At 46.5% G+C, this 27022-nt stretch overlaps 1 protein-coding gene across 1 annotated transcript; it reads right to left on the bottom strand.

Annotated features, from left to right (window-relative positions):
• Positions 1–17384: 17384 nt before the first annotated feature.
• RPP25 (ribonuclease P and MRP subunit p25) lies at positions 17385–18491 on the bottom strand. The gene has a single exon (XM_036318043.1). It carries the CDS (start codon positions 18334–18336, stop codon positions 17701–17703), a length of 636 nt encoding a protein of 211 aa, XP_036173936.1. The 5' UTR covers positions 18337–18491; the 3' UTR covers positions 17385–17700.
• Between the last annotated feature and the right edge of the window lie 8531 nt (positions 18492–27022).

A 27022-nucleotide genomic window follows, 5' to 3' on the forward strand; every position in this document is an offset into this window, starting at 1 on the left:
GACTGGTTGCCTCCTTCACACACCCCAACCAGGGCTCTGCTGGGGAGAAGCCTGCAACCGAGGTATGTGCCCTTGACTGGAATCGAACCTTGGACCCTTTGGTCTATAGGCTGATGCTCTATCCACTGAGCCAAATAGGCTAGGGCTGTTTATTGACTTGAGACAGAGACAGAGAGAGAGAGAGAGAGAGAGAGAGAGAGAGAGAGAGAGAGAGAGAGAGAGAAACAGCAATTAGTTGCCTCTCATATGTGCCCCCAACCATACATGCCCCAACCAAGGACTGAACCTGCAATCTAGGCATGTACCCTAACCAGGAATTGAACCTACAACCTTTGGTGTATGGGACAACACTCTAACCACTGAGCAACACTAGTCAGGGTGACACATACTTCTTTTACATAGGTGGGTACAGAAGAGTTAACAGTCAAAAAGTAACATGATAGCAACAATGAGGGGATTTGTGGTCCACTCTGGTGTTGTGCCTGTGCTTTGAGAGGTCCAGAAAAAGGGCAGTTGCTTTGTTATTGCAAAGGCATGTTTATCATGTATGTTATACTAGATGCAAAAAGACAGCAGATATGCTTAGTTAAGACAAAAATTGACTGTTGTTAGGGAAAAATACTACCTTAGGACATCACTACCCCTCATATATTGCTTTTAGTTAAAAACTTTTCATTTCAGACCATACTATGTGATTACTTTAGGTCTCTGAGGGTTTTTAAAAAAATATATTTTTATTGATTTCAGAGAGGTAGGGAGAGGGAGAGAGAGATAGAAATATCAATGATGACAGGGAATCATTGATCGGCTGCCTTCTGCATGCCCCATACTGTAGATCAAGCCTGAAACTTAGGAATGTGTCCTGACAGGGAATTAAACCTTGATCTCCTGGTTCATAGGTTGATACTCAACCACTGAGCCATGCTGACTGGGCAGGTCTCTGAGTTTTTAAGGCCACCATGCAGGCCTCTTCTAAGTGTGTTAGGCTTAGTATGTGGCCCATTTTCACCCAAAGACCACTCTCAGATTCTAGGCTACTCTTAGGGATTTACCAATGGCTCCCCTCTATAGGGCTTCTCACAATACCACAGCTTATTTCTTCAAGCCAGCAGGAGACCCTTCACTCTCTTTTGAAGACCTCATCTGATTAGGTCAGGCATCCAGGGTAACCTCCCTTTTGATTAACTGAAAGTAAAGGGATTAGCAGCTTAATCTTGGTAATGATATCCCAGCAAATTCCCAGATTCTGCCTCAATTATACAAGCCATGTACACCAGTGGGCATGAATCTTGGGAGCTATCTTTTTTATTTTTTGAACTTTTGTAAGGGTTTATTTGAGCCAAACTGAGCATAATGTTGGGAAGCAAGATCTCAAATGCTCCCAGAGGCCATCTTTAATTCAGCCTACCACATCACTGGGCAAAGGTGGTGGTGGGGGGTCGGCTTGTTCCCAAATTGCCTCCAGTTGGCACCCAGGCCCCAGTCCATTCTGCTGCTCCTGGTGGGTGCTCCTTCCTGGATAGGTTTAGACCAGGTATCCTAGCTCTTGCCCAAGGTCATTGGGTCCTTTACCTCTTCTTATCACCTTCTGTCCCTCTGGGGAAGCAGCAGCTGGACTTTTAAAGCCTCAAGTATGACATCATCATCAGTTTATCAGCTATCAGCTTCCTGCTGCAACCAGAGCTTTCATCCTGGAAGAGTTGTGATAAGGCATTTCCTGTGATGTGTGCACAGGGAAGGGATGATGTTATTAAGCAGCTTGTGAGGACAAAGATACTGTTCCACCATTTGAATGTCTAGTAAAGAGAAGTGTACATTAAAGAAAAGCTCTATTTTCTTTGGTAATAATGAAGCATGCATTGAGGAAAAAATGAATCCTGCCATTTTAAAGATGGAAGGGTCCTTGAGGCCGTTAGTCTGACTGATCTTACATTGCTTTCATTTCCTCAGGTCCCTATTTGAGCATGTCCGATGATGGGTATCACACTTCTGTACTAACTATTTTGAAAAGGGGATTAACAAGAGGAGGCAGACTCTGAAGCGGAACCTCCAGGGATCCAAGAAGAAGCTGCAGAAGAAGGGGAATCAGATCAACCTAGAAAAAAGGAAAAGGTGAACTTAATATTAAAAATGGCGGCAGAGTAAGTGCATGCTGCATGGAGATGCTCCCAGGAGAAAACTGGAATTATAACTAAAATACTTCCTAAATAATCAATGGAAAACTCACAGGAGAGAACCCTGATACCCAAGGACCGAAAGTGAAGACCTCATAGAGACTGGGAAGAGGAGTGGAGGAGCGAAAGGGCTGGCTGGGCACCCAGACATAACAACTGAAGTCCTGGGAGATATATCTCAGCTGTAGGGGGTTGCCACTGAGAACTCTGGGATCTAATCCCCAACCTATGCCCCCCAGCAGAGAGCACTAAAACTGAGAAGGGTACCTACATAACATCTAGCTGTGAAAAGCAGGGGGTCCTGTCTGCCAGTGAGTGACAGTTGAAAATTCAGGCACCCTCTTAAAGGGCCAATGCACAAAATTCCCTGTGGACCCACCCACCTTGTGCTCTGGGAGAGGGAGGGTGAAGTGGACTGGAGCTGTGAGAGCAGAACCCAAGACTGGGGACTCGGGGGATAGAGCTCAGAATGCAGACACCCCAAGTTTCCTGGGCTGAGTCATTCCTTCATGCAGCAGAGGACATCTTTCCCACATAGACATTTGCCTTGCCTTGGGGAAAGCAGTTGATACACTCTATTGGAAAACACCCTGCTGTGAGGCCACTTCAGAGATTAAAAGTAACAATTAGCCTCCAGGCAGAAGCAACTGCCTGGCCCTGTTGAAAAAAAACTCTTGCCACACCTGAGGATGATAGCCTGGGAGGCAATTCAGGTAGGAATCCTATCAGTCTGTAGGCAGAGGTGGTCGCTGGAGGCTTTGAGTCTTTGCCTGATCTAATTAGTCAGAAACAGCATTTAACATTGTCCTGCACTAAAGATTGAGAGGTGTAGAGGATTTACCTAATACATAGCCACAAACCCAAACAGGCAGCCAAAATGAGGAGACAAAGAAACAACCCCTAAATGAAAGAACTAGAGAATTATCCAGAAGAAGAGATAAATGAAGCAGAGATAAAGAAATTTATCTGAGCCCTAGCTGGCTTGGCTCAGTGGATAGTGCATTGGCCTGTAGACTGAAAGGTCCCGGCTTCAATTCTGGTCAAGGGCACATGCCTGGTTTTCAGACTCAATCCCCAGTGTGGGGCCTGCAAGAGGCAGCCGATCAATGATTCCCTTTTATCATTGATGATTCTATCTCTCTCTCCTTCTCCCTTCCTCCCTGAAATCAATAAAAATATATTTAAAAAAGAAATTTATCTGAAGCAGAGTTCAGAGTAATGATGGTAAAGAAGCTCAACATCATGAAAAAAGATATAGTAACTATGAAAACAGAAAAATCTGATATAAAGAATGACATGATGTCAATAAAGAACAAACTGGAAGGAAACAGCAGATTAGGGGAAGCTGAGAATAGAATCAGTGAATTAGAAGACAGAGTTGAAAATATCAATCAGAGAACCAAAAAGAAAAAAAAATGAAAAAACAGGAGGACAGCTTAAGGGAGCCGTGAGATAATGTGAAACAAAACGATATTCAAATTGCGGTGTTCCAGAAGAGGCAGAAAGAGAAAGGGATAGAGAAATATGTTTGAAGAAATAACGGCAGAAAACTTCCCTAACCTGGTAAATGAAAAAGTCACACAAGTTCAGGAGGCACAGAGAACCCCAAGGAAGAAGAACCCAAACAAGCCCACACCCAGACACATCATAATTAAAATGCCAAAATTAAAGACAAAGAGAGAATCTTAAAGGCAGCAAGAAAAAAGAAAACTGTAACCTACATAGGAGTTCCCATAAGGTGGAAACCTGACTTCTCATCGAAACTCTATAGGCCAGAAGGGAATGGCATGAAGTACTCAAGGTAATGGAAAGCAAGGATCTGAAACCAAGATTACTATATCCAGCAAGGCTATCATTCAAAATAGAAGGTCAAATAAAGAGCTTCCCAGACAAAAAAAAAAAAAAAAAAAAAGGCTAAGAGATTACATCACCACTAAGCAGGCATTACAAGAAATGCTAAAGTGACTGCTGTAATGAGAAGAAGGAACACAGAGAGTAACCTAGCCATACAGAATTAAAATGGCAATAAATAAGTACCTCTCAATAATAACCTTAAATGTAAATGGATTAAATGCTCCAATAAAAAGGCTTAGGGTAGCTGAATGGATACAAAAACATGACCCAATGATATGTTGTCTACAAGAGACCACCATCAAAAAAAAAAAAAAAAAAAAAAAGACACATAGTGGATGAGAGTGAAGGGATGGAAAAAATAAATTTTCCATGCAAATAGAAAAGAAAAAATGCGGGAGTAGGAATACTCATATCCCACAAAATAAACTTTAAAATGAAGGCCATCACAAGAGACAACATAAATCACTACATAATACTAAAAGGATCAATCCAACAAGAGAATATAACCCTGGTAAACATATATGCACCCAATATAGGAGCACCTAATATATAAAAAAACTTCTAGAGGACTTTAAGGGAGAGATCAACAACAATACAGTCATAGTAGGGGACTTTAACACCCCTCTGACTTTACTGGATAGATCTTCCAGACAAAAACTTAACAAGGAAACAGAAACTCTAAAGGACACACTGGATCAGATGGATTTAATTGACATTTATAGAACATTTCATCCCAACACAGCAGAATATACATTCTTCTCAAGTGCACATGGATCATATACAAAGAGAAGCCACATGTTAGGACACAAACCAAGTCTCTACAAGTTCAAGAAGACTGAAATCATATCAAGCATCTTCTCAGATCACAGTGAAATGAAATTAGAAATAAACTACAGAAACACACCCCAAAACATTCAAATACATGGAGGCTAAATAGCATATTATTAAACAATGAATGGGTTACCAAAGAGATCAAGAAAGAAATCAAAAACTTCCTGGAAACAAATGAAAATGAACACACAACATCCCCAATTTCTGGGACACAGTAAAAGCATTCCTGAGAGGGAAATTCATAGCACTACAGGCATACCTCAAAAACAAGAAAACATCAGCAATAAACTATTTAGCTCTACAACTTAAAGGACTAGAAAGAGAACAACAAGAAAAGCCCAGAGTAAATAGAAGGAAGGAAATAATGAAGATTAGAGCAGAAGTAAACAACATAGAGACTAAAAAAATATATAAAAAATCAATGAAACCAAGAGCTGGTTCTTTGAAAGGATAAACAAAAGTGATAAACCATTAGCCAGACTCATCAAGAAACAAAGAGAGAGGACACAAATAAATAAAATCAGAAATGAAAGTGGAGAAATAACCACTGACACCACGAAATACAAAGGATTGTAAGACAATACTATGAACAACTTATATGCCAACAAGCTGGACAATGTGGATGAAATAGACAAATTCCTAGAAAAATATAATCTCCCAAAACTTAATTAGGATGAATCAGAAAACCTGAATAGGCCAATAAGAACTGATGAAATAAAATCAGTAAAAAAAAAAAAAAAAAAACTCCCACCAAACAAAAGCCCAGGTCTGGATGGATTCACAGGGGAGTTTTACCAAACATTCAAAGAAGAACTAACACTATGTTCCTCAAACTATTTTAGAATATCCAAGAGGAAGGAACACTCCTAAACTCTTTTTATGAGGCCAGCATTATCCTAATTCCAAAACCAGATAAAAACACTACAAAGCAAGAGAATTACAGGCCAATATCCCTGATGAACATAGATGCTAAAATGCTCAACAAAATATTAGCAAATCACATCCAGCAATATATTAAAAAGTTCATACACCATGATCAAGTGGGATTTATTCCAGGGAAACAAGGCTGGTATAATATTCACAAATCAATAAACGTGATACATCACATAAACAAATTAAAAGACAACAATCACATGATCATATCAATAGACGCAGAGAAAGCATTCGACAAAATCCAACACCCATTTTTGATAAAAACTCTTGGCAAAGTGGGAATAAAGAGAGCATACCTCAACATGATAAAGGCCTTACATGATAGACCTACAGTGAACATCATACTCAATTGGTGAGAACTAAAACCATTTCCCCTAAGAACAGGAACAAGACAGGTATGTCCACTTTCACCACCCCTGTTGGACATAGTACTGGAGTGGTAGTCATAGCGATCAGACAAGAAGAAGAAATAAAAGGCATCCAAATTGGAAAAGAAGTAAAACTGTTATTATTTGCAGACTAGAGGCCTGGTGCACAAAAATTTGTGCACTGGGCGGGGGGGGGGAGGGTCCCTCAGCCCCGCCTGCGCCCATTTGCTGTCCAGGACCCCTTGGGGGATGTCCACCTGTCAACTTAGGCCCACTCCCCAGGGGATCAGGTCTAAGCTTACAGTCAGACATCCTTCTGGCAGCCAGGGAGCTCTTGGGGGATGTCCGACTAAAGGCTTAGGCCCCCAAGGGAGCTGTGATGAGGAAGTTGGGGTGACAGAGGAGCCATGCTGCCCCGCCCAGCCGCCCCGAGTCGGGTTGCACATGGGATGCCCTGGCTGGGTGTCAGATCACCGCTGCCCCACCCGGCCACCCCGGGTCAGGTCGCACACGGGATGCCTGGGCAGGCCAGCTGATCGCTGCTGCCCTGCCCGGCTGCCTCGGGTCAGATTGCACATGGGATGCCCAGATGGCATCCTGGCGGGCTGGCCGATTGCTGCTGCACCACCCGGCCGCCCTGGGTCGGGTTGCACACAGGACGCCCGCCGCCCCAGGTCGCAGATAGCAGGCCCGGATGGGGGCAGGGCAGGTGGAATGGCGCTGACCCGCCCTGCCTGCAGTATGCAAATTAGCCGCCATCTTTGTTGGCAGTTAATTTGCATATCGCGCTGATTAGCCAATGGGAGGCGTAGCGAAGGTATGGTCAATTTCCATGTGTGTCTATTATTAGATAGGATGACATGATATTGTACATAGAAAACCCTAAAGACTCCATTAAAAACTACTGGACTTCCCCTGACTGGTTTGGCTCAGTGGATGGAGCATTGGCCTGTGGACTGAGGGGTCCCAGGTTTGATTCCGGTCAGGGGCATGTGCCTTGGTTATGGGCACATCCCCAGTAGGGGGTGTGCAGGAGGCAGTTGATTGATGTTTCTCTCTCATCGATGTTTCTGACTCTCTATCCCTCTCCCTTCCTCTCTGTAAAAAATCAATAAAATGTATTTAAAAAAAATAATTAAAAACACTAGACTTAAGAAATGAATTCAGCAATGTAGTAGGATACAAAATTTACACCCAGAAATCTATGGCTTTTTATACACCAGTAATGAACTCACAGAAAGAGAAACTAAAATAGTAATCCCATTTACCATTGCAACAAAAAAAATGAACATACCTAGGAATAAATTTAACTAAGGAAGTAAAAGTCCCATACAGACAGTTCTCAGGTTATGTCAGACTTGATGTACGTCGTTCCATGGTTACGGCACCATTGCCCATTAATTTATATTAAAAAAAAGTTCCGTCATTTCAACATGTGTACATATTTGCTTTGTGTTTTTTATTATTTATTTACCACAAGTAAAGGTCAGAAATTGTTATATTTCTTTTAAATTTTTTTACTTATGGCGAAAATTGCGCTACGTCACACTGTAGGAAGAGATCTCCAATGTAACCCGAGGACCTACTGTACTTGGAAAACTATAGGACATTGAAAAAAGAGATAGAGGAAGACAAACAAATGAAAGAATATACCATATTCATGGATTGGTAGAATCAACATCATTAAAATGTCCATACAATCCAAAGCAATCTATAGGTTCAATGCAATCCCCATTAAGATACCAACGCAATATTCCACAAACCTAGAACAAACTCTCCAAAAATTCATATGGAATAAAAGAAGACCCTGAATAGCTGCAGCAATCCTGAGAAAGAAGAACAAAGTTGGAGGAATTAAAATACCAGATCTCAAGCTATATTACAAAACCATAGTTCTCAAAATTGCCTGGTACTGGCACAAGAATAGACTTATAGACCAATGGAACCAAACAGAGAACTCACAAATCGACCCAAGCCATTATTCTCAATTATATTTGACAAAGGAGGCAAGAGCATACAATGGAGTCAAGACAGTCTCTTCAACAAATGGTGTTGGGAAAATTGGACAGATTCATGCAAAAAATGAAACTAGATCACCAATTTCCACCATACACAATAATAAACTCAAAATGTATAAAGGACTTAAATGTAAGATAGGAAACCATAAAAATCTTAGAAGAATCCATAGGCAGCAAAATATCAGACCTTTGTCATAGCAATATCTTTACTGATACAGCTCCTAAGGCAATAGAAACTAAGGAGAAAATAAATAAATGGGACTATATCAAAATGAAAAGCTTCTGTACAACAAAAGAAACCATCAAAAAAACAACAAGAAAGCCCATTGCATGGGAGAATATATTTGCCAATGTTATCACCACTAAGGGTTTAATCTCCAAAACTTAACAAAAGAAAGATAAACAATCCAATCCAAAAAAATGGGCAAAGGACCTAAATGGACATTTTTTGAAAAAGGACATGCAGAAGGCCAACAGACATATGAAAACATGCTCAAAGTCACTAATCATTCGAGGGATGCAAATCAAAATGACAATGAGGTACCATCTCACACCTGTCAGAATGGCTATCATCAACAAATCAACAAATGACAAGTGCTGGCGAGGATGTGGAGAAAAAGGAACCCTCGTGCTCTGTGGCGGGAAGGCAGACTGGTGCAACCACTGTGGAAAACAGTATGGAGTCTCCTCAAAAAATTAAAAATGGAGCTCCCATATGACCCAGTAATCCCACTTCTAGGAATATATCCCAAGAATTCAGAAACACCAATCAGAAAGGATATATGCACCCCTATGTTCATAGCAGCACAATTTACAATAGCTAAGATTTGGAAACAGCCTAAGTGCCCATCAGCACTTGAGTGGATTAGAAAACTGTGGTACATCTAATAGTACGCTGGAATAGTACGCTGCTGGTAAAAAGAATGAACTCTTACCATTTGCAACTCCATGGATCGACCTGAAGAGCATTATGCAAAGCGAAATAAGCCAGTTGGAGGAAGATAAATATCACACGATCTCACTCAGTTATGGAATATAATGAACAACATAAACTGATGAACAAAAAAAGAGCCAGAGAAAAAAAGATATTTTAGGATAGAAGTAATCCTGTTATTTGCAGATTTTTAATATTTTCTACAACTTTCGTGATATTATACTATGTTAGTACAGTTTTGGTAATATTATATTTAAAATCTTCTTTCTTGAAATATTAATGTTTATTGCACATAAATTATTTTGTATCTACAATCTGGTAATAGATTTATTTTGTATATTGTAAACAAACAAACAACAACAACAACAAAAACCAAGAGAAGGCACTTGAGAGCATTACATTATTGCTGTTATTGAATTATATAGAAGTTCTTTTTCCAGAGCAAGGCAGGATGTGACATGGGGGACAAGGCATGGAGATTGGTTGGACAAACATACTACATGGATCACCTAAGAATCAGGGAGAAAGGGTAGCAGAAGGAAGCAACCTTCAAAGATGATCCTGTGGAGCTGCCAACCAATAGGGGTTGGAAGGCTGTAATGGTTCTTTCCTTCTTTTTACCTTATATTATGTAATTTCCTAAATTATTACTTTAAAAAAAATCCTCAACCAAGAATATGTTGTGTTTTTTATGAAAATTCATTTTAGAAAGAGACAAAGGGAGAGAGAGAGAGAGAGAGAGAGAGAGAGAGAGAGAGAGAGAGAAACATTGATCAGTTGCCTCTTATATGCACCCTGACTGGGGATTGATGCCCCCTCCTAGGTATGTGCCCTGACCAGAAATTGAAGCCACAACTTTTTTGGTGTACTGGACGATGGGACAATGCTCTAACCAACTGAGTAACACCAGCCAGGGCCTAAATTAATACTGTTATGATCAGAAAATTATTAAAGGGTATATTTTTCCCCCATATTTTTATTGATTTCAGAGAGAAAAGGGGTGGGAGAGAGCGATAGAAACATCAATGATGAGAGAGAATCATTGATCGGCTGCCTCCTGCCCGTCTCACACTGGGGATCAAGCCTGCATCCTGGTCATGTGCCCTGAGCAGGAATGGAACCATGACCTCCTAGTTCATAGGTTGACACTCAACCACTGAGCCATGCCCGCTGGGTGAGTATAATTTTTATTGAGATATAGCTCACCATAAAATTTACCCTTTGAGGTGTATAATTCAGTGGTTTTTAGTATATTAACTATGTTGTATAACCATTATCACTAATTCTAGAACATTTTCATCACCCCCCCCCCCCAAAAAAAAACCCCATGTTCATTGGAACCTACCAACCCCACCAGCCCTATGTAATTACTAATCTACTTTTTGTCTCTATGGATTTGCTTATTCTGGATATTTAATATAAATGAAATCATATTACATGTTCTTTGTGTCTAGTGTCTTTCACTTAGCATAATGTTTTCAAGGTTCATCCATGTTGTAACAAGAATCAGCACATCATTCTTTTTATGGCAGAATTATACTCCATTATATAAATACTAGAGGCCTGGTGCATGAAATTTCATGCACTGGAAGGGGGTGTCCCTCAGCCAGAACTGTGCCCTTTCACAGTCTGGGACCCCTTGCTCCTTACAGCCTGCCTGCAGTGGAGGCGGGAGAGGCTCCCACCACCGCTGCTGTGCTCACCAGCCCTGAGCCTGGCTTCTGGCTGAGTGGCTCTCCCTCTGTGGGAGCTCACTGACCACCAGGGGGCAACTTCTGCATTGAGCATCTTCCCTCTGGTGGTCAGTGCATGTCATAGTGACTGGTCCTTCCGCCATTTGCATATTAGGGTTTTATTGTATAGGACTAGAGGCCCAGCGTGCACGAAATCATGCGCGAGTAGCTCGGTTCCATTTGCCTCAGCTGGCTGCCCGCCACTAGCTTGTGTCCCACCCTCCGCTGCTTGTAACTCTCTGCTACTGGTGGCTCCTGCCCCGCCCCGCCTGCCATAAAAGCCGCTGCTCATTTGGTCGTGACGGCGTTATGGCATCACGACCACAGGCCTTTTATGAAATAGATACAACATTTTGTTTACCCATTCATCAGTTTATAGATATTTGGGTTATTTTCACTGTTTGGCTATTATGAATAATGTTGATTTGAACATTCATGTATATGTTTTTGTGTGGACATATGTTTTAAATTCTTTTGAGCATTTATCTAGGAGTATTATATAGGTCAAATGGTAACTCTATGTTTAACTTTTTAGGAACTGCCTAACTGTTCTAAAAAAAAAAAAAAGCCTGCTCCATTTTATATTCCCACCATCAATGTATGCAGATTCCAATTTTTCCACATTCTATAATTTTTTAAAAATAATTTTATTAATTTCAGAGAGGAAGAGAGTGAGAGAGATAGAAACATCAATGATGAGAGAGAATCATTGATTGACTGCCCCCTGCATGCCCCCTACTGGGAATTGAGCCCACAACCCAGGCATGTGCCCTAACCCGGAATCGAACTATGACCTCCTGGTTCATAGGTTGACACTCTACCACTGAGCCACAGTGGCCGAGCCCTATACTTGTTTTAATTGATCCTCACCTAAGGACATTTTTTTCCATTGATTTTTAGAGAGTATAAGGGAGAGAGAGAGAAACATTGATGTGAGAGAGACACATCAATTGGTTGCCTCCCTCATGTGTCCTGACTTGGGCTGGAGATAGAACCTGCAATGCTGGTATGTGCCCTTGACCAGGAATCAAACCCTTGACTCTTTGATGTGCCACTGACACTCTAACTACTGAGATACACTGGCCTGCATATATGTGAACAATAAGATGTCAACAAATACGTATCTATCAACAATTGAAACTAAAAGTCAAAATAAACAAATAAGATATCTAATAAACAAAATAAACTGGTGAATAAAATAGAATCAGAGGCATGGAAACATGGAACAGACTGACGAATCTCGGAGAGAAGTGGGCGGCAGGAAGAGATTAGCCAAAGATCTTACCTATGGACACACAGACAGTAGGGGTGTGAAGGCCTGGGGTGGGTTGGGAACCTGGTGGAGAAGCCAGTATAGCTAAATGGTTAGAGGGCATGCATATATATGAAAGCTGAGTCTTTGTAGTTGAGCTGGGTCCCCATGCTCAGTTTCCTTTCGGGAAACAGATCAGAGGAACTTTATGCTAGTGCAGGGTCTTGGGCCTTTTATTGATAGGTTTGGGGCATGCTGAGTCAGTTGCAGCTTGTTTGAGAGATTTTAGCAAAGTCTGAAGCCTGAGCAAGGACAGGCTATTTATATGCAAACAGTTGGATGGGGCTGCAAATTGGATGGGGCGGGGTCTCAGGGAATCACCCAGGCAGAGCAAATAGATATGGCTTCCAGTCAGCCCTGTGACCAGGGAGGTCCCAACACAGGAACAATGATCCCTGTGAGCACATTTGTCTGGGAGACAGCCACCCCTGAGTCCTGCCCTGATGACAGACAAACCAGTTCCTCCTTGTATGTGTCTGGGTCTACCAGTGCCTTGCCCTGGTGCTGGAGCTTAGAGGACACTCTATCCACTAAGCCAAACAGCTATGGCAAATCTGTATTTTTAATAAGTGTCCTAGGGACACTCTCCCTCCTGAGAGCACCCCTGAGCCATTTCCTTCTCCCATAGGCACACATCTCCTAAACTCTAAAGGTCCCCAGGAGATGTGGGCAGGGGAGTAATGGGCAGCAGCAATTCATCTTGGGCTAACCCCCTGAACCTGTCTCCAAGGCCCCCTTTTCTCTGACTTTTCAGTGAGCCAAAGCAGCCAGCCTAGGGTCTCTCCTGTTGCTTCTTCTATCCTAAGCCCTTCCTTATTTCACTGTCTCCAGCTTTAATAAATGTACTTTCAAAGTTAAAAAATATGTGTCCTAAGTAATTCTGCACATAAACCAAGGTTGGTAAGTCTGGTATTATATTCCTTATCCCAGAGCAATCTAGCACACTTTGCAGATAAGAAAGCTAAGGCTCAGGGAATTATTTTGCCCAAAATCACCATCAGCCTTTCTTTCTCCAATGCCTATGATATGTTCAATATGATACCAGGTATTACATTTGCTTGCAGAGTAGAGAGTCTCCCTCCAATCGGGAATAGAAACTCTGATAAGAAGGACTTTGGCAAATACCCCACATTCCTTTCCCCAATTTCCACTGAAGGTGGTGAGAATACCTGTTGTATTTGTTTTTTAAGGCAGCTCTAACAAAGTGACTTAAAACAACAGAAGTTTACTCTCCCATAGTTCTGGAAGCTAGAACTCCAAGGTCAAGATGTCAGGGATACCATATTCTCTCTGAATGCTCTAGGGAAGACTCTGTTCCATGTCTTTTCCTGTTGTTTCCTGGCAACTTCTGGCATTCCTTAGTTTGCAGCTACATAATTTCAATCTCTGCCTCCATCTTCACATGTTATTTTACCCTCTGTGTCTATCCCTGTCTTTTCTCCTCTTCTTATAAGGACACTAGTCATATTGGATTTAAAGACCCATCCTACTTCAGTATGACTTCATGTGACATATGAATTACATATGTAAAGACCCTATTTCCAAATAAGGTAGCATTCACAGGTTAGGGCTTTGACATATCTTTTGGGGAACACAATTCAATCCATAATATCTGTGATAATTAGGAGGTATCAGAAATCCCACTAGAATATTCAAGTTGTGTATACAAACCCAATGATCAAAGATCAGTGAGGACCCAAGGGCCCAGATGGGAAAAGAATAGGGAGGATAGGAAAGCTTTGGCCACCGTTTATGGGACTGGACAGTTAAGGACTTGGGTATGGCATCAGAACAGTTCATAAATATGGCTTAGCCAGTCTATTCATTCAGTCACCAGCTCTCTGTGGGCTTCCTATGTGCCAGGAGCTGGGTAGGGAGTAAGGCAGGCAGAATTTATTTAATCATAGGCTTCTGGTTCAGTGGGGTGACTGACAACCAGAGGATCACACTAATGAGGGAATAATTACAAACTAAGATTTGTGCTCTGAGAAGAAACCTGTTGTCACCAAGAAGACCCTCCTGTGGACTTCCTTCCTTCCTTCCTTCCTTCCTTCCTTCCTTCCTTCCTTCCTTCCTTCCCTCCCTTTCTTTCATTTACCCCTGTCTCTGGGAGACTTGGAGGTGATTCAACATCTCAGTGAAATTGAGAGGACTAGACCATCCTAGTGGCCAATGTGGACATAGCAATGACCCAAACTTCCCAACTAATGGGGTTAGGGCTGGGAGGTGGAGGTAAGGGGTGGAGTAGGTGTGGGGTTGGGGGAGGGAGTGTATCTGACTCAGGACTTCTCCCTACTGAAATGGATGACAGCGTCTAAAACTTTTAACCAATTTGAAACTGTGGACCCCACCCCTCACTCCCTACGAAATCCCTGTTGTTTAGCCTTTACATAGCATGTCTCCTGCTATGCCAGGAAGGCAGGCCAAGTCCTGACCAGACTAAGGTTAATGCCGTAAAAAGCCCTCCTTTGTCCTGGCTGTAATGGCAGTGAAATACTACCAAATCTGTCCCCATCTCTGCCCCTGCTACCACTATCCCATCTCTTACCTCCCTGTAGCCTCTGGGATCCAGGCAGGACCCTTCCAACCCACTTCCCACCTATACAGGTGTTGAAGGGATCCTTCTCAAACACCAAACAGATAAGGGCACTCCCTGGCTTCTGTTGGCTCCCCACTACCTTGTGGCTTGGCTCCTACCTAGTATTCCAGGCCCATCTGCCTCTTAATATGTATCCTTCAGATGCTTATATCCTTCAGAGACTTGAGGCTGCCTCAATACCAGACGCAGCACCACCTCTCTGTGCTCTGCCTGGAATTCCCTGCCCAGACCTTCTGGTCCTTGGGGAACCAGCTCCACCAGCACCTATGTGTGAGTTAAGTGTTCCTTCTCAGAGCTCCTGCCTTCTCCCGCTACCATGGCCTGTGCTAACTTCCTTTTCTTTCTCTCTACTAGATTGGGACCTCCTTGAAGCAGAAACAGTGCCTGATTACTCTGTGATTCTTACCCCCAGTCCCACCCCATGCCTAGATTGAGACCTGGCACAATAGTGAAGTTTCTCAAGGCCTAGCCTTGGATTATATACATTTATGTTCAGAAATGGATTCTGATTGTATGACCTGACAGTTTTGTGGGTGTGAGCCTTCACTGCCACCCCTAGCCTACAGGTGCCCCAAGGCAGGCCCAGGAAGCTCCTTGTTAGAGGCCACTATTGGAAAGATGGGGTCACAAGGGGGCTTCCCACTCCCTCGCATTCTGCTACTAGTTAGCTCCCAAATTGGGCCGTCTCTGAGGTGCTCCCCTAGCAGCTTTCCCCCTTATTCCTGCACTGCTCAGAGTCCCACCTCAGTCTTGGGGGAGGTGTACCTGGATATCTGCCATCTTCCTTTGGAGCCTGCTCCTGGTTCAGTGAGGCCAGAGGATCAGTAAGGCAAGAATGGGGTGTTCATCAGTGCTAGGTTCCACTGGCACCCAAAAGCACCTATCAAAAGCCCAGGAAACAAACCTTCTGGGGGTGAGGAAGAAAAAGCCAGTTTCATAACATGCTTTCCAGCATGGGAGCAAGTTAACGCTCTGAAAGTGGAGCAACAACATGCCCCTCTCCTCTGCACTCCCCAAGAGGAATTTCCAAGCTGGAAGGGGACTTACCTGACCTAACGTCAAAAGAGACAGCCTCTGCAGCAACCCCACCCCCTCCCAAGCTTCTGCTTGATGAGTCCTTGGGACTGGCAATCAGGACTTCAGACACTAGTGGTCTTGGACAGTTGGCCCTTTTCCAGAACCAAGACCAGTCTCCCTGAAGCTTCTACTTCTCCCAAGTTTTATCATTTATTTTAGATGAAGGCTCCTTGGTTGTTAGGGTAATTTACATTCTTTCCACCCTTTTTTGGGCCACCCCTAAGAGGGTCAACAATCATATCAAAGCCCCTTGGACCTCTGCAGGGACTCAACAAGAATACATTGGGGAAGGCAAGCAGAGATATTGGGAGGAGGGAACGACTACCTCTTGTCACCAGCAGAAGGATTTATTTCAGGGTCCTGCCAGCAAAGTGACTTACATTCCTCCCTACCTCCTCCTTTCCAGGGTGCTAGGGAGTTGCATGGGGTAAGGTGTGCTTCTGAGATCTTAGGCTATATGCCCCCACCCCCATTTGCTAGAGTTCTTCCAGCACCCAGCACCCCCCTCCCTTCCCCTAGCCGACTTGAAGTTGGGCAGAGAGGCCATGAAACCTGTTATCTCTCAGCAGACAGTTGTGCAGGGCTCGAGGCAGCAGCTTATCAGGGAGCTTGCAGTGATTCACAGTCCAAGTCCCAGCTTCTCTGCTGAATAGTAATTCCCAGCAGTGGATTTGTGCTCAGTCTCTCTCCTCCCCCTCTCCCAAGGGTGTGCTGTCCTTTCTCAGAGAGAGAGCAGTGAAGAGGGCCTTGTGCCAGCCTTCTGGGTAAAGCTGTCTATTTGCAGGAGGCTGAAGATTTAGGAACCCCAAGCAAGATCTTGGCAGTGACCCCCTCAGGGAAGTTCATGGATTCTTTCCTTCCCCTCCCAGAAAAGCAATGTACTGCTCCTCTTTACTTAGTAGTTATGAACAGGGGGAGACAGGCCTCCTTCTAGCCACAAACCCCAGAGGCCAGAGGCAGCCAGGGAGGTCTGGAGAGAGGGAGAAGCCAGGGACTGGGCAATGTGCCTCTTGCACCATTTTGAAGCTGTCCAGTCTCTGTGCCTGACCCTGAAGACTACAAAGGTTAAGGATCCCAGGCTGGAGGGGACACAAGAGGGCAGGTCAGAACTGTCTTGTGCACAGGCAAGTAGGGAAAAATATGGGACAGAGCCATATTTATGTTTGTTTTATTGAAAGCAACACTCCAGCTGCGGGGCTCAAGGGAGGAGGCATAGAGAATTTTGTTCTGGTTCTTGCCTCTGAGCCAGCTTGGGCCAGGGAGAATGTTAAAAGAGCTAGAGCTTGTCGCCCCACCCTTGCCACCAGGATCTCAGGACACTCCTTAACAGCAGGGAAAGGAAAACTAGAAAGGTAAACTGTCCTGGGGTGAGCGGGAGAACGGGAGAACGAGGCTCCCCTGCCCCAAGCAGTCTGTTTCCCATTCCTCGCCCTCGGCTGCCAAATGGATGAGGGTGATTCCAAGAGCTCTCCTTGGCTTCCACACTTTCCTCTCCCCCCCCCCCCCCCCCGCCCGCACCCCCTCCCCCGCCCATGAATGCTGGATGTCTTTAATACTTGTGGGTCCCGGGCAAGGCTCAAGAGTCTCACTGCCCACCATTCCCTCCCTGAAGAAGGTCTCAGTATGGCTCAGCAAAGCTGAAGGTGGAATTCTGCATCTTCAGGCAACATAAGTGAAGGAGAACTGCCCCACGAAGCTGCCCTAGGGTCCTTCTCTTGTGGCTGTGGAGTTCATATGGCAGTCTGAGGAGCTGAGACCAGGCTGTGAGCTCCAGAAGACTGAAGCGTGAACGGCTGAAGGTGCATTTCAAGGTTGAAGCGCTGGGTATAAAATCCAGCTCATCGAGGTGGCCCAGAGCCCAGAGTTCTCAGGCCGTCCAGTTCTCTTCCGCAGCACCTGGCTCAGGTTGTGACCGCTTCGCGGAGCCTTCTCCAGCAGCGGGTTCCCCTAGGCTCCTCTTGGACGTCGCCCCGTTTGGCTGGGACGAGGGGCCAGAATGGGGGCTCGGGGGTTGGTAGCCGGGTTGGTGCGGATCCAGTGCATCCTTGGAAAGTAGGATGGCGAGGCTGGGCATGTTCTTAAGAACACTGAGACTGGTGCCCGGCTCGCTAGGCCCAGGAGTGGGCCCTGGCGGGGGGCTCTGCCACACCTCGCGCACGCTCCGGTAGCGCAGCCGCGTGACCTGGTGCAGGCCAGTCAGGCGGCGCTTGAGGATCTCGGCACACGTGACGGTCTTGGTGGTGGCCCTACCGCAGCCGCTGAAGACGATGGCGCGAGTGGCTGGCTGCGCCATGCTGGAGATGGCGAAGGCTAGTAGATTCCGGATCTTGCTGCCCTCCTTGACCCGCACGTGCACCGCGCCCGGCGCCAGGTCGGCGAAGGGATCAGGGCTCAGGCCGCCCCACTCAGTCCCGACTCCCCCCGGCGCCTCTTCGGAGCGCACCTTACGGTAGTTCTCCATGAGCGGTGGTTGCCCGGACCGCGGGGACGTGGGCTTTGCCATGGGGCCACTTCAGCCCCCGGGCTGCATGGCTGCCGATCGCGCCCCGCGAGGAACCGCAGGGGTAACCGTGAGGGAACGGCGAGGAAGCTGGTGGGCGGGTAGGGACCGCGAGATCTTCGTTTCCCACTTGTCTCCAGAGGTTACTATTCTACTCCGAGCTCAGGGCGCCCGGAGCTCCGCGCCTTCGGCCAAGGCCCCGCCCCTACCGCCAGGTCCCACCCCTACTCGGCCCGCCGGCCCCGCCCCAGCCTCACCCGCTTCTCAGATCCAATCCGCGGGATCCTCTGCTGTTGGAGTGGGGACGGCGCGCACAGTGGCTCGTAATGGCAGCGCCACGGGATAAGGCGAAGTTCCCCAATAATCGCTATCAGACCTTCCCGAGCCAACCCTTATAGAGGGGTTAACTAAATAAAAACTGCGTTTGCGGTGCAAATGCTGCTTCAAGCCCGGTCCCCGGGCCCTTCCACCTTCCGACTGAACCCTTCCCTTTCTTCCCTCCCAAGGAGAGATTTACAGACCCTCCTCACTCCCCCCAGCGTCGTCCCTTCAGCTCCCGAGCCAGTATGCTCGCCTCAAGGACATCCCGTGCACAGTCAGCAAGTGCGGGAGGCGCTGGCGTCGGCCCCACTCCGCGCCTGCCCTCCTTTGACTACCTCGCGTCGTGGCCCTCCAGGACAGCCGGAGACTGAGGTCTTAGCCTCGCCGTGCCTGACCGGGCTGGCGGTCATCGGATCCTCGCACTTCCCTGAGGAGGGGGGGAGTGAGACTCTGGGCCAGACTTCTCCCTGATATGAATGGGAGGAGAACCAGGAGATCCCTTCTCAAGCTCCCTCCACCCCTGCCTGAAAGTCCATCGTTAGAGCTGCACGCTTTAAGGTAAGCCAGGCATGCTTCCTGATAACGTGGGCCCCCCTTGTCCCCCAGTCGAATTAGTTGTCCATCAATCTTGGCATCTTGAGACCTCTGGGGTCCTTTTTCAAAAAAGGAGACTGGGCGAAGGCAGGTTTTAAGAGAGAAAAGGATAGAAAGTGGGAAATTGAAGCTTTGGTGGCGTTATAAGCCGCTTGTCAGTCTCTCGGTGCCCCTCTACGGGAACTGCGTGGGACCGAGAGAGTGGCCAGGAGAAATGACCAGCGAAGACAGAGAGGTTAGGGTTGAAGGACAGCTGAAGGGAGGGAGAAGGCTGGAGAAGGAGCGGGACCCTCCTAGAGCTGCCCCAGCGCCTCACCCCTCATCTTTCCACCCTCCTACACGCACTGCACAATCAGAACTAAGAGAGTGGGGCAAACCAGATCCAGGCAGAGGTGACTACGACGGGGCGGGTGGAGGCGGACACACGGAGAGCTAGGGCGGGAGGACAACCCTGAGAATGCTGGGGACGTGACAGTGGTTGGGGGGCACTGGACCCCAGTCTTGAGAGGGTCTGCTGGAGTCCTTCTCTGTCTCCTCACCACTGCTCTCGTTTCCTCGGCACCCTGTAACTCCTACCTATCGGCCTCTGTTGTTCAGAACCCCATTACCGCCCCTTGGGAGTGGCTGGAACAGGTGGACCTTTGTGCCCCAGCGTATGAGTTACCGACCTCTCCGTCTCCTGTTTGTCCTCTGGGATCAGGGACCTCCGGTCGCGTTCCCCTGGGAAGCTGTACTTGGGGCCCGTGCCAGCTCCCGTGGGCCCCGCGAGGACAGTTATAGGTGACAGGGGCACAGGAGCCTCAAGAAGACATAAAGCCTGGCACAGGGGACCCAGGCTCTTTTAGGGCAGGAAGCTACGTTGTAACAGGCTGGTTAGGGAAGAACAGGCGAGTTTGACATGCTTGGGGGGTATGCAAGTTTAGGCTGAACGTTCACTGGGGTTGGGGAGGGCCGAGGAAGGCAGGCAGAGGTCTGCAGTTTGAAGGAAGGGGCCTGGGTGAGAGGTACGGTTTTGCAGAAAATGAGTATTGGGCGTCCTCCGGGGCTGGCCCTCTAGGCGGCGCCCCCCTTCCCCGCCCCCGCAGCCAGTTGTAAAGCGTTCAATTCACTTCTCTCCGGAGTCCCGGCCCGGAGAGCACCGAAAGAGCACTCTTCTCCCCGCCACCCCCACCTCGTCCCCTACGCTACCCGACGAGCTCAGCAGCACTTAAAATGTAAATGTACAGGGTGATTAGCCGCCAGGCCCTAATTATCACTGAAGCCATTCATTATCCTGTCAGCGCGCGTCCATAGCCCGCGGCTGTGCGCTTCTGCTGGGCTCGGAGTCGCTACGCTGGGCACTGGGGGCGGAGGGGCGGGAGGGACGGGAAGAGGGCGCTGAAGCATCCGAGCAGGGGGAACTGTGAGAAAGTGCAATGAGGTGGGCTGGGAGGAAGGGGGGTGCGGTGGTGGGGGGAGGTGAAGTAGGAGGGGGTGGCTAGGAGAGGCGAAATTCTTAGGCTGCGCGGAATGACTGTGAGGTAGAGATAGCGAGGATGCGGGCCTGAAGGGGGTTGGTGTGAGTGGGGAACCCGGAATGAGGAGCAAGCGAAGGGAGAATACTTGGGGAAGAAGCCCGGGGAAGGGAAAGTCAAGCTTCAGAGGGAAGTGGAGGGCTCAACTCTGGAAAGGTGGGTCAATAAACCTGAGCATCTGTGGCGCATATCCCGCGACGGTTAGTAACGTGGAAAGACAGTCTGCAAAGAGTGGCGTGCCAGCTATACACACGGTGGGACTACAAGTATTTTTAAAGGAGGATCTATTTTCATTTATAGATGTAAGTGTGTTTTTTAAATATCTGCAAGAAGACAGCACACTACATGTTACATCAGAGGCTGCATTCTGTTTTTGTGGGCCTATGTAAGAAAATAAAAACTAAATATGAATACAAAATTCAGCACAGCATATCAAATCATCTACTAATATTCTTTCATTTATAACATTATTTCAAAGTAATTTGGTACTCCCTACCCCCCCCCCCCCAAAAAAAAAGAAATTAGCACAGAGCCTGGAACTGCCTGTGTCAATGAGGTACTGACCTTGAAGCCTAAGCTTCATTGCTTCTTTGGCTCTGTGAGACCTTGAGCATCACTTAACCCCTATGCCTTGGTTTCCTCAGTGTAAAATGGTGCTAGCCTAGGAACCTGCCTCATAAAGTGGTTCTGAGACACATAACAGTAGCAGAACCTTGGCAGGCTCTCAGGAAATGTTAACTAATATTTTTCACATATTATTTGTGATTAAGTTAAATTTTAAAAAGGGAGATGAAGAGGAAAGAAAGCTGGTGAAAAGAAAAGGAAATGGCAAAGCCTTGGTAATGGCAGTTTCCCTAAAATGTTAGGAACTAATGAGTGGCAACTTAGACTTTTTCAATCTAAGGGATGTGACAGGGTAGCTAGACTGGAGCTCAAGCCTGGCTAACACAACACCAGCTCCTGCTCTGCACTGGCCAGGCTTGTGCACCTTTCTAAAGAGTACATTCTGCCTCTCATGGACAAGTCTCCTCTCACTCCAAGCCTGGGAGAAAATCCCTGGTACAGGGCAAATCTCCTCCTTCTCCATCTCTGATGGGGGGGTTGGGGGGATAGGATGTAATAAGAATAGAACCATAGTTATTTAGTAATTATTCACCTTACTAACTATAGATAAGAGGTTTTCTTACAGTCCCTGGGAAACTGAAGGATGAAACAAGGCTATAAAAAGATAAGATGCCTTGATGGGTCCATTACTCAAAAAAGAAATACATTTTGAGAAAAGACCAAGGACAGGACATGCTTTGGTTTGGTTGCTGTGCCCAGACCCTCACCACCTCTGGGAGTTTGCCTCAGGGACGCTGACCATTCTCAGGTCCCAGGAACTGGCTAAGCTGTTTATAATATCATAGATTAGCCACCTTGTTATCAGACTTTGAGCTCCTGAAGGCCAGAATACAGACCCTCCCCGCCCCTTTCCCTGTTACACTTGCAGTTTGCAGCTGCACACAGTTATCTTCTCCTTTACCCCTAGATAATCAGCAAGCTGACAGAAAAAGAGGAAGAGCAGAATTTCCAGGGTGACTGACTGCTCTCCCCGTAATGCCAGCAGTATTGTATTGGAATAAACATTCATACACAATTCAACTCTGTCTCTGCTTAATTTGACTCAAGTAGTGACAGGTGGCCTTGGAGCTGTTGTGTCCAGCATCAGCTCCAATGGTGGGAAGAGGATTGTTCCTAGTATACAGAGACTCAGGGAAAAACCCCCAAGACTGAAAATCTATCTCCCTAAATGGAGTGCAGGGAAAAGACCAAAGAAAAAAATCTTGCCACTCCTTAGTAAGAGAAGCTTACAAATAAGTCATATTTTGGGCAGCTGCAAGAGAAATGAATCTCCAAGCATCTTGGCAGGCTCCAAATAATTATCTAGGTTGGGGGGGGGGGGGTAGGAGGGATAGTCACAAGTACTACTATATCAATGCTACTAGGTATAGAAATTACATGCTTGACTAGGTCAGGACAGCAACCTGTCTCAGGAAGCAGCAAGTAGCAGGAGGCAGAGGAGGGGTGCTAATTTATGTCAGAACGAACATCAATTACCATCAGACAGTCTCTGAGGGACTTTGCAGAAAGCAACCTCCATTCTGGCCCTGGTGCAGCTTGTAGGACAGAAAGCAGTTACATCATGGAACAGTCTCTTCTCCATGAGGATGAGGAGCTCCCAAAGCCTCTGGTCCTAGCCCCAGCCTCTCCCAGCAGAGGCTTGGGAGCATGCAGAGGAGTAAGGAACTGGAAAGTTGGAGAGGGCCAGAGGTTACTCAGACTGCAGGCACTAAGTGTCCTGAATTTGGCCAGGCACTCTCACAGATCTATTGATTTATCTCCACAATCTTCCTTTCCATCATTGCTTAACTAATATGGAAACAGGCACAGAGAGGTTAAGTAACTTGCCCAATATACCATAGCTAGAAAGCCGCAACCACAGATATTTGAAGGCAGGTGCTCTGACTCATTTTACTACCTCACCTAATTTTAGCTGCTCATTAAAGGGGAGAGATGGGGGTTCCTAGCCTGGGGACAGTGTATTGGTTATTCACTGCTGCATAAAAATCACCCCAAAACTCAGTAGTTCATAACAAAAACATTCATGATCTTAGTTTCTGAGGACTAGGAATCCAAGAGCAGCTGATAGAGGTAGTTCTAGGTCAGGGCCTCTCATGAGGTTGCTGTAAAGATGTTGGGATCCACTGGGGGATCCACTCCCAAGCTACTCACATGTTGGCCAGAGACCTTGGTTCCTTACCACATGGATCTCTCCATAGATCTGCTCTTGACATAACACCTGGCTTCCCCCAGAGCAAGTTGTGGGAAAGCCAGATGTTATGTTAGTTAGTCCCAGGCTGGAGGTGGGGAGAGAAACAGTAATACGAACAAGCAGGAAGCCACAATGCTTATAATGCTATTATGGCCCAGCCTTCTCTGAAGGGGAGTTTGGTTCCACTTCTTGACGTATCACCGGATTTGCAGACATTTTAAAACCACAACAGTTTGGGAGGCAAATTTCAAAGGAGAGGGAATCAGGAATCAACATTTTGAAGCAAGTATGTAGTTGTAGAAGGACCTTGAATCAGGAGAGCTAGATTATTTCCTGGAATAAATCAAGCACTTAATAAATTTGTTAAATGGATGCATGAGTAGCAAACTTTTCTAAGATTGTTTTCAAGTCTTTGGTCATGTGCATAAGAGAAGTCCTTATAAGGCTCTCCTGAAGATTGAGTGGGATTATGGCTATCAGAGCGCTTTGTAAATTTAACACTGCTAGGCATGACGCCTGGAGGTAAACATGGCCTGGAGAGAGAGATCCTCCATTTAGGAGTCCTGCTTAGGCCAGGTACCTGTTTCTTACAGTGAGTCCCAGGCCCTGGGGCTGTGCTCTGATTCCAGCTGCCCATTTCTCTCTCCACCTCAGTCCAGCCTCCTCACCATGTCTCACCCAGTTTTTACTTTTCCAGTCAGGACAGGACCTAGGAGTCCCAATACCAGCCAAGCCTCTGCTTTCAGGCCTCTCCTCCTATGCTGGCTCTGGCCCCACAGTTGGGGAATAAGAGTTTGCATCGCAGATCCAGTGAGTGGTGCCTTTTGGTGACAAGAGCCAGTAACCTTGCATGAAATTCAGTTGCTTTTCTAGCAGACAGGCCAAGTCACCTGAGTCCTGGGAGAGAGAGGGGGACAGGGTGAGGAAAGGGGCTGTAGGAGAGGAAGGAGCTGCAAAAGAAGCCATTGGCACTCCTCCATCTCCCCAAGAGTTGGGTGTTGCCACTAGTTCCCCATCTTCCTTCCAGACTCCAGAGGCCAGTGTAATAAAAGGCATGCACCTGGGAAAAGTTAGTTCCCAGGAGAGTGCTTGTCTCCAAAAGTCTTCCCAAGCGCCTGCTGTAATGCTTAAAAATATTTTAATTGATTTCAAAGAGAGAGGGGGAGGGAGAGAGATAGAAACATCAATGATGAGAGAGAATCATTGATCGGCTGCCTCCTGCATGCCCCCTACTGGGGATTAAACCTGCTACCCCAGCATGTGCCATAACCAGAAATTGAACCATGACCTCCTGGTTCATAGGTTGACGCTCAAGAACTGAGCCACACCAGAAGGGCAAACAAGATTATATTTCTAATTTCAAGGTGAGAATTGATCAAAAACAAATGAATCAGGATGTTTGAGAATCTTGGGATAAGAGTGAGGCAGGAAAGCTAGAAGAGAGAACAAACACCTCAAGCTCTACCCCTCCCTTTTCCATCTTGGCTGGAACATCGCAGAGGAGGCCTTGACTGACCCCCTGCTCCCCCATGTCCCTCACCCCCCCCCAAAATATCCTCTATCTGGAGAGGAGGGGCTAAGACAAGCTGGGTCTGTGGTCATCCCATCAGCATCAGAAGCCAAGGACCCCCCACTTTCCCTGTCTTGCCCATCCTATAAATAAAAGGGTAATATGCAAGTTGACCTTAATGGTGTAACGACCAGGAATGACCAGTCGCTATGACGCACACTGACCACCAGGAAGCGGACACTCAATGCAGGAGCTGCCCCTGGTGGTCAGTGCGTTTCCACAGGGGGAGCTCCGCTCAGCCACAAGCTGGGCTGATGGCTGCAAGCGCAGTGGCGGTGGCAGGAGCTGTCAGTCGGACATCCCCTGAGGGCTCCCAGGCTGCCAGAGGGATGTCTGACTGCCAGCTTAGGCCCGATCCCCCAGGGAGCAGGCCTAAGCTGGCAGGTGGACACCCCCTGAGGGGTCCCAGACTGCAGTAGGATGCAGGGACCCCCGCCTGAGTGCACGAATTTTCATGCACTGGGCCTCTAGTCTATATAATAAAAGCCTAAGTGACCATTACAGTGGAATTACCAGAACGACTGGTTGCTGTGATACACACTGTCCATCAGGGGGCAGATGCTAATGCAGGAGCTGCCCCCTAGTGGTCAGTGTGCTCCCACAGGGGGTGTGCCACTCAGCCTCTGTGGCAGCACTAAGGAGCAGTGAGTTGAATGTTAAGAAGTGAGGGGTCCCAGACTGCGAGAGGATGCAGGCCGGCTGAGGGCCCCCCTCCAGTGCATGAATTTCGTGCACTGGGCCTCTATGTTTAATAAAAACCTTCCACCCAGCCCCATCAGCACATCTTCTCTGAGGTTGCCCCCTCTCACTTCCTGAGTGCGTACTATTGCTTTAATAAATTTACTGTGCTTTGCGAAATCTTTCTGTCATGCTCTCAATTTCCTTTTTGGGCCATGACAAAAACCTGGATCAGATTGAGGCTTCCCTTGGCTTCCCAGGGTGCTGCCCGGCATCAAGAAGAAGGTTTCAAAAATATTATTTATTTGTTTGTTTGTTTGTTTATTGATTAATCTTCACTGAGTATATTTTCCCATTAATTTATTTTACTTTTTTAAATATGTTTTTTTTAAAAATTGATTTTAGAGAGAGAGGAAGGAAGGAGGGATAGAGAGATAGAAACATTGATGAGAGAATCATTGATTGTCCTGCACACCCCCTACTGGGGAGCGTGCTCACAACTGAGGCATGTGTCCTAACCAGTGCTGAATGGGGATGCACACGCAGGCAGTGTGACGTCAGCACTGGAGGCGGAAGGCCCGCCCCTGGCCCTGCCCACAGACTGGTTGTGACTGGGATACCGTAATGGACAAATTAGCATATTGTCTCTTTATTATATAGATAAATAATTTAATAAGGTATAACTAAACCACAGAAATAAAGGGAAGTGGATTGTTATTTCTATGAAAACCAACTTTACTGCTTTGGAACATTTTGACAAAGAAATGGGAAGTTGTTGTTTAATAGTGTTACATCATTTCCTAGGACTAAGAGACCAGAGAAAAAGACCGACAACTCCAGCATTCCATTATGAGAATATTAAGGGAATTTACAAGTGAGGCTCCTCTTGGGTGGCAGCAACACCACATGGACATCCTCTGCACCAAGGGGCAGGCAATAAGGGGTTATTTGGGCAGGGCAGGATGAATAGGGGTACTGCAGTGCGACTCACTCCAGAGAAGGGGAAATGCCTTACATGCTTGCCTGGGGGAGAGCAATGGCCTGTTCCAAGAACCAACACTTTTAGGACATAGAGGAGGTTTTGGGTAGTCTCTGAGGGGATTTACGGACACAATCTCTGTTCTGCCTGGGATCTAATTGGATTAGCACAGCGGTCCGGCAGTGGTCAGGCAGTGGTCATGTCATGCAACAGTTTCT

The sequence above is a fragment of the Myotis myotis genome, unplaced genomic scaffold, assembly GCF_014108235.1.
Source record: "Myotis myotis isolate mMyoMyo1 unplaced genomic scaffold, mMyoMyo1.p scaffold_m19_p_1, whole genome shotgun sequence".
NCBI lineage: Eukaryota > Metazoa > Chordata > Mammalia > Chiroptera > Vespertilionidae > Myotis > Myotis myotis.

What these genes read in the sequence shown, in the direction of transcription:
- RPP25 (XM_036318043.1), bottom strand. Translation starts at nt 18,336, where the DNA reads ATGGCAAAGCCCACGTCCCCGCGGTCCGGGCAACCACCGCTCATGGAG.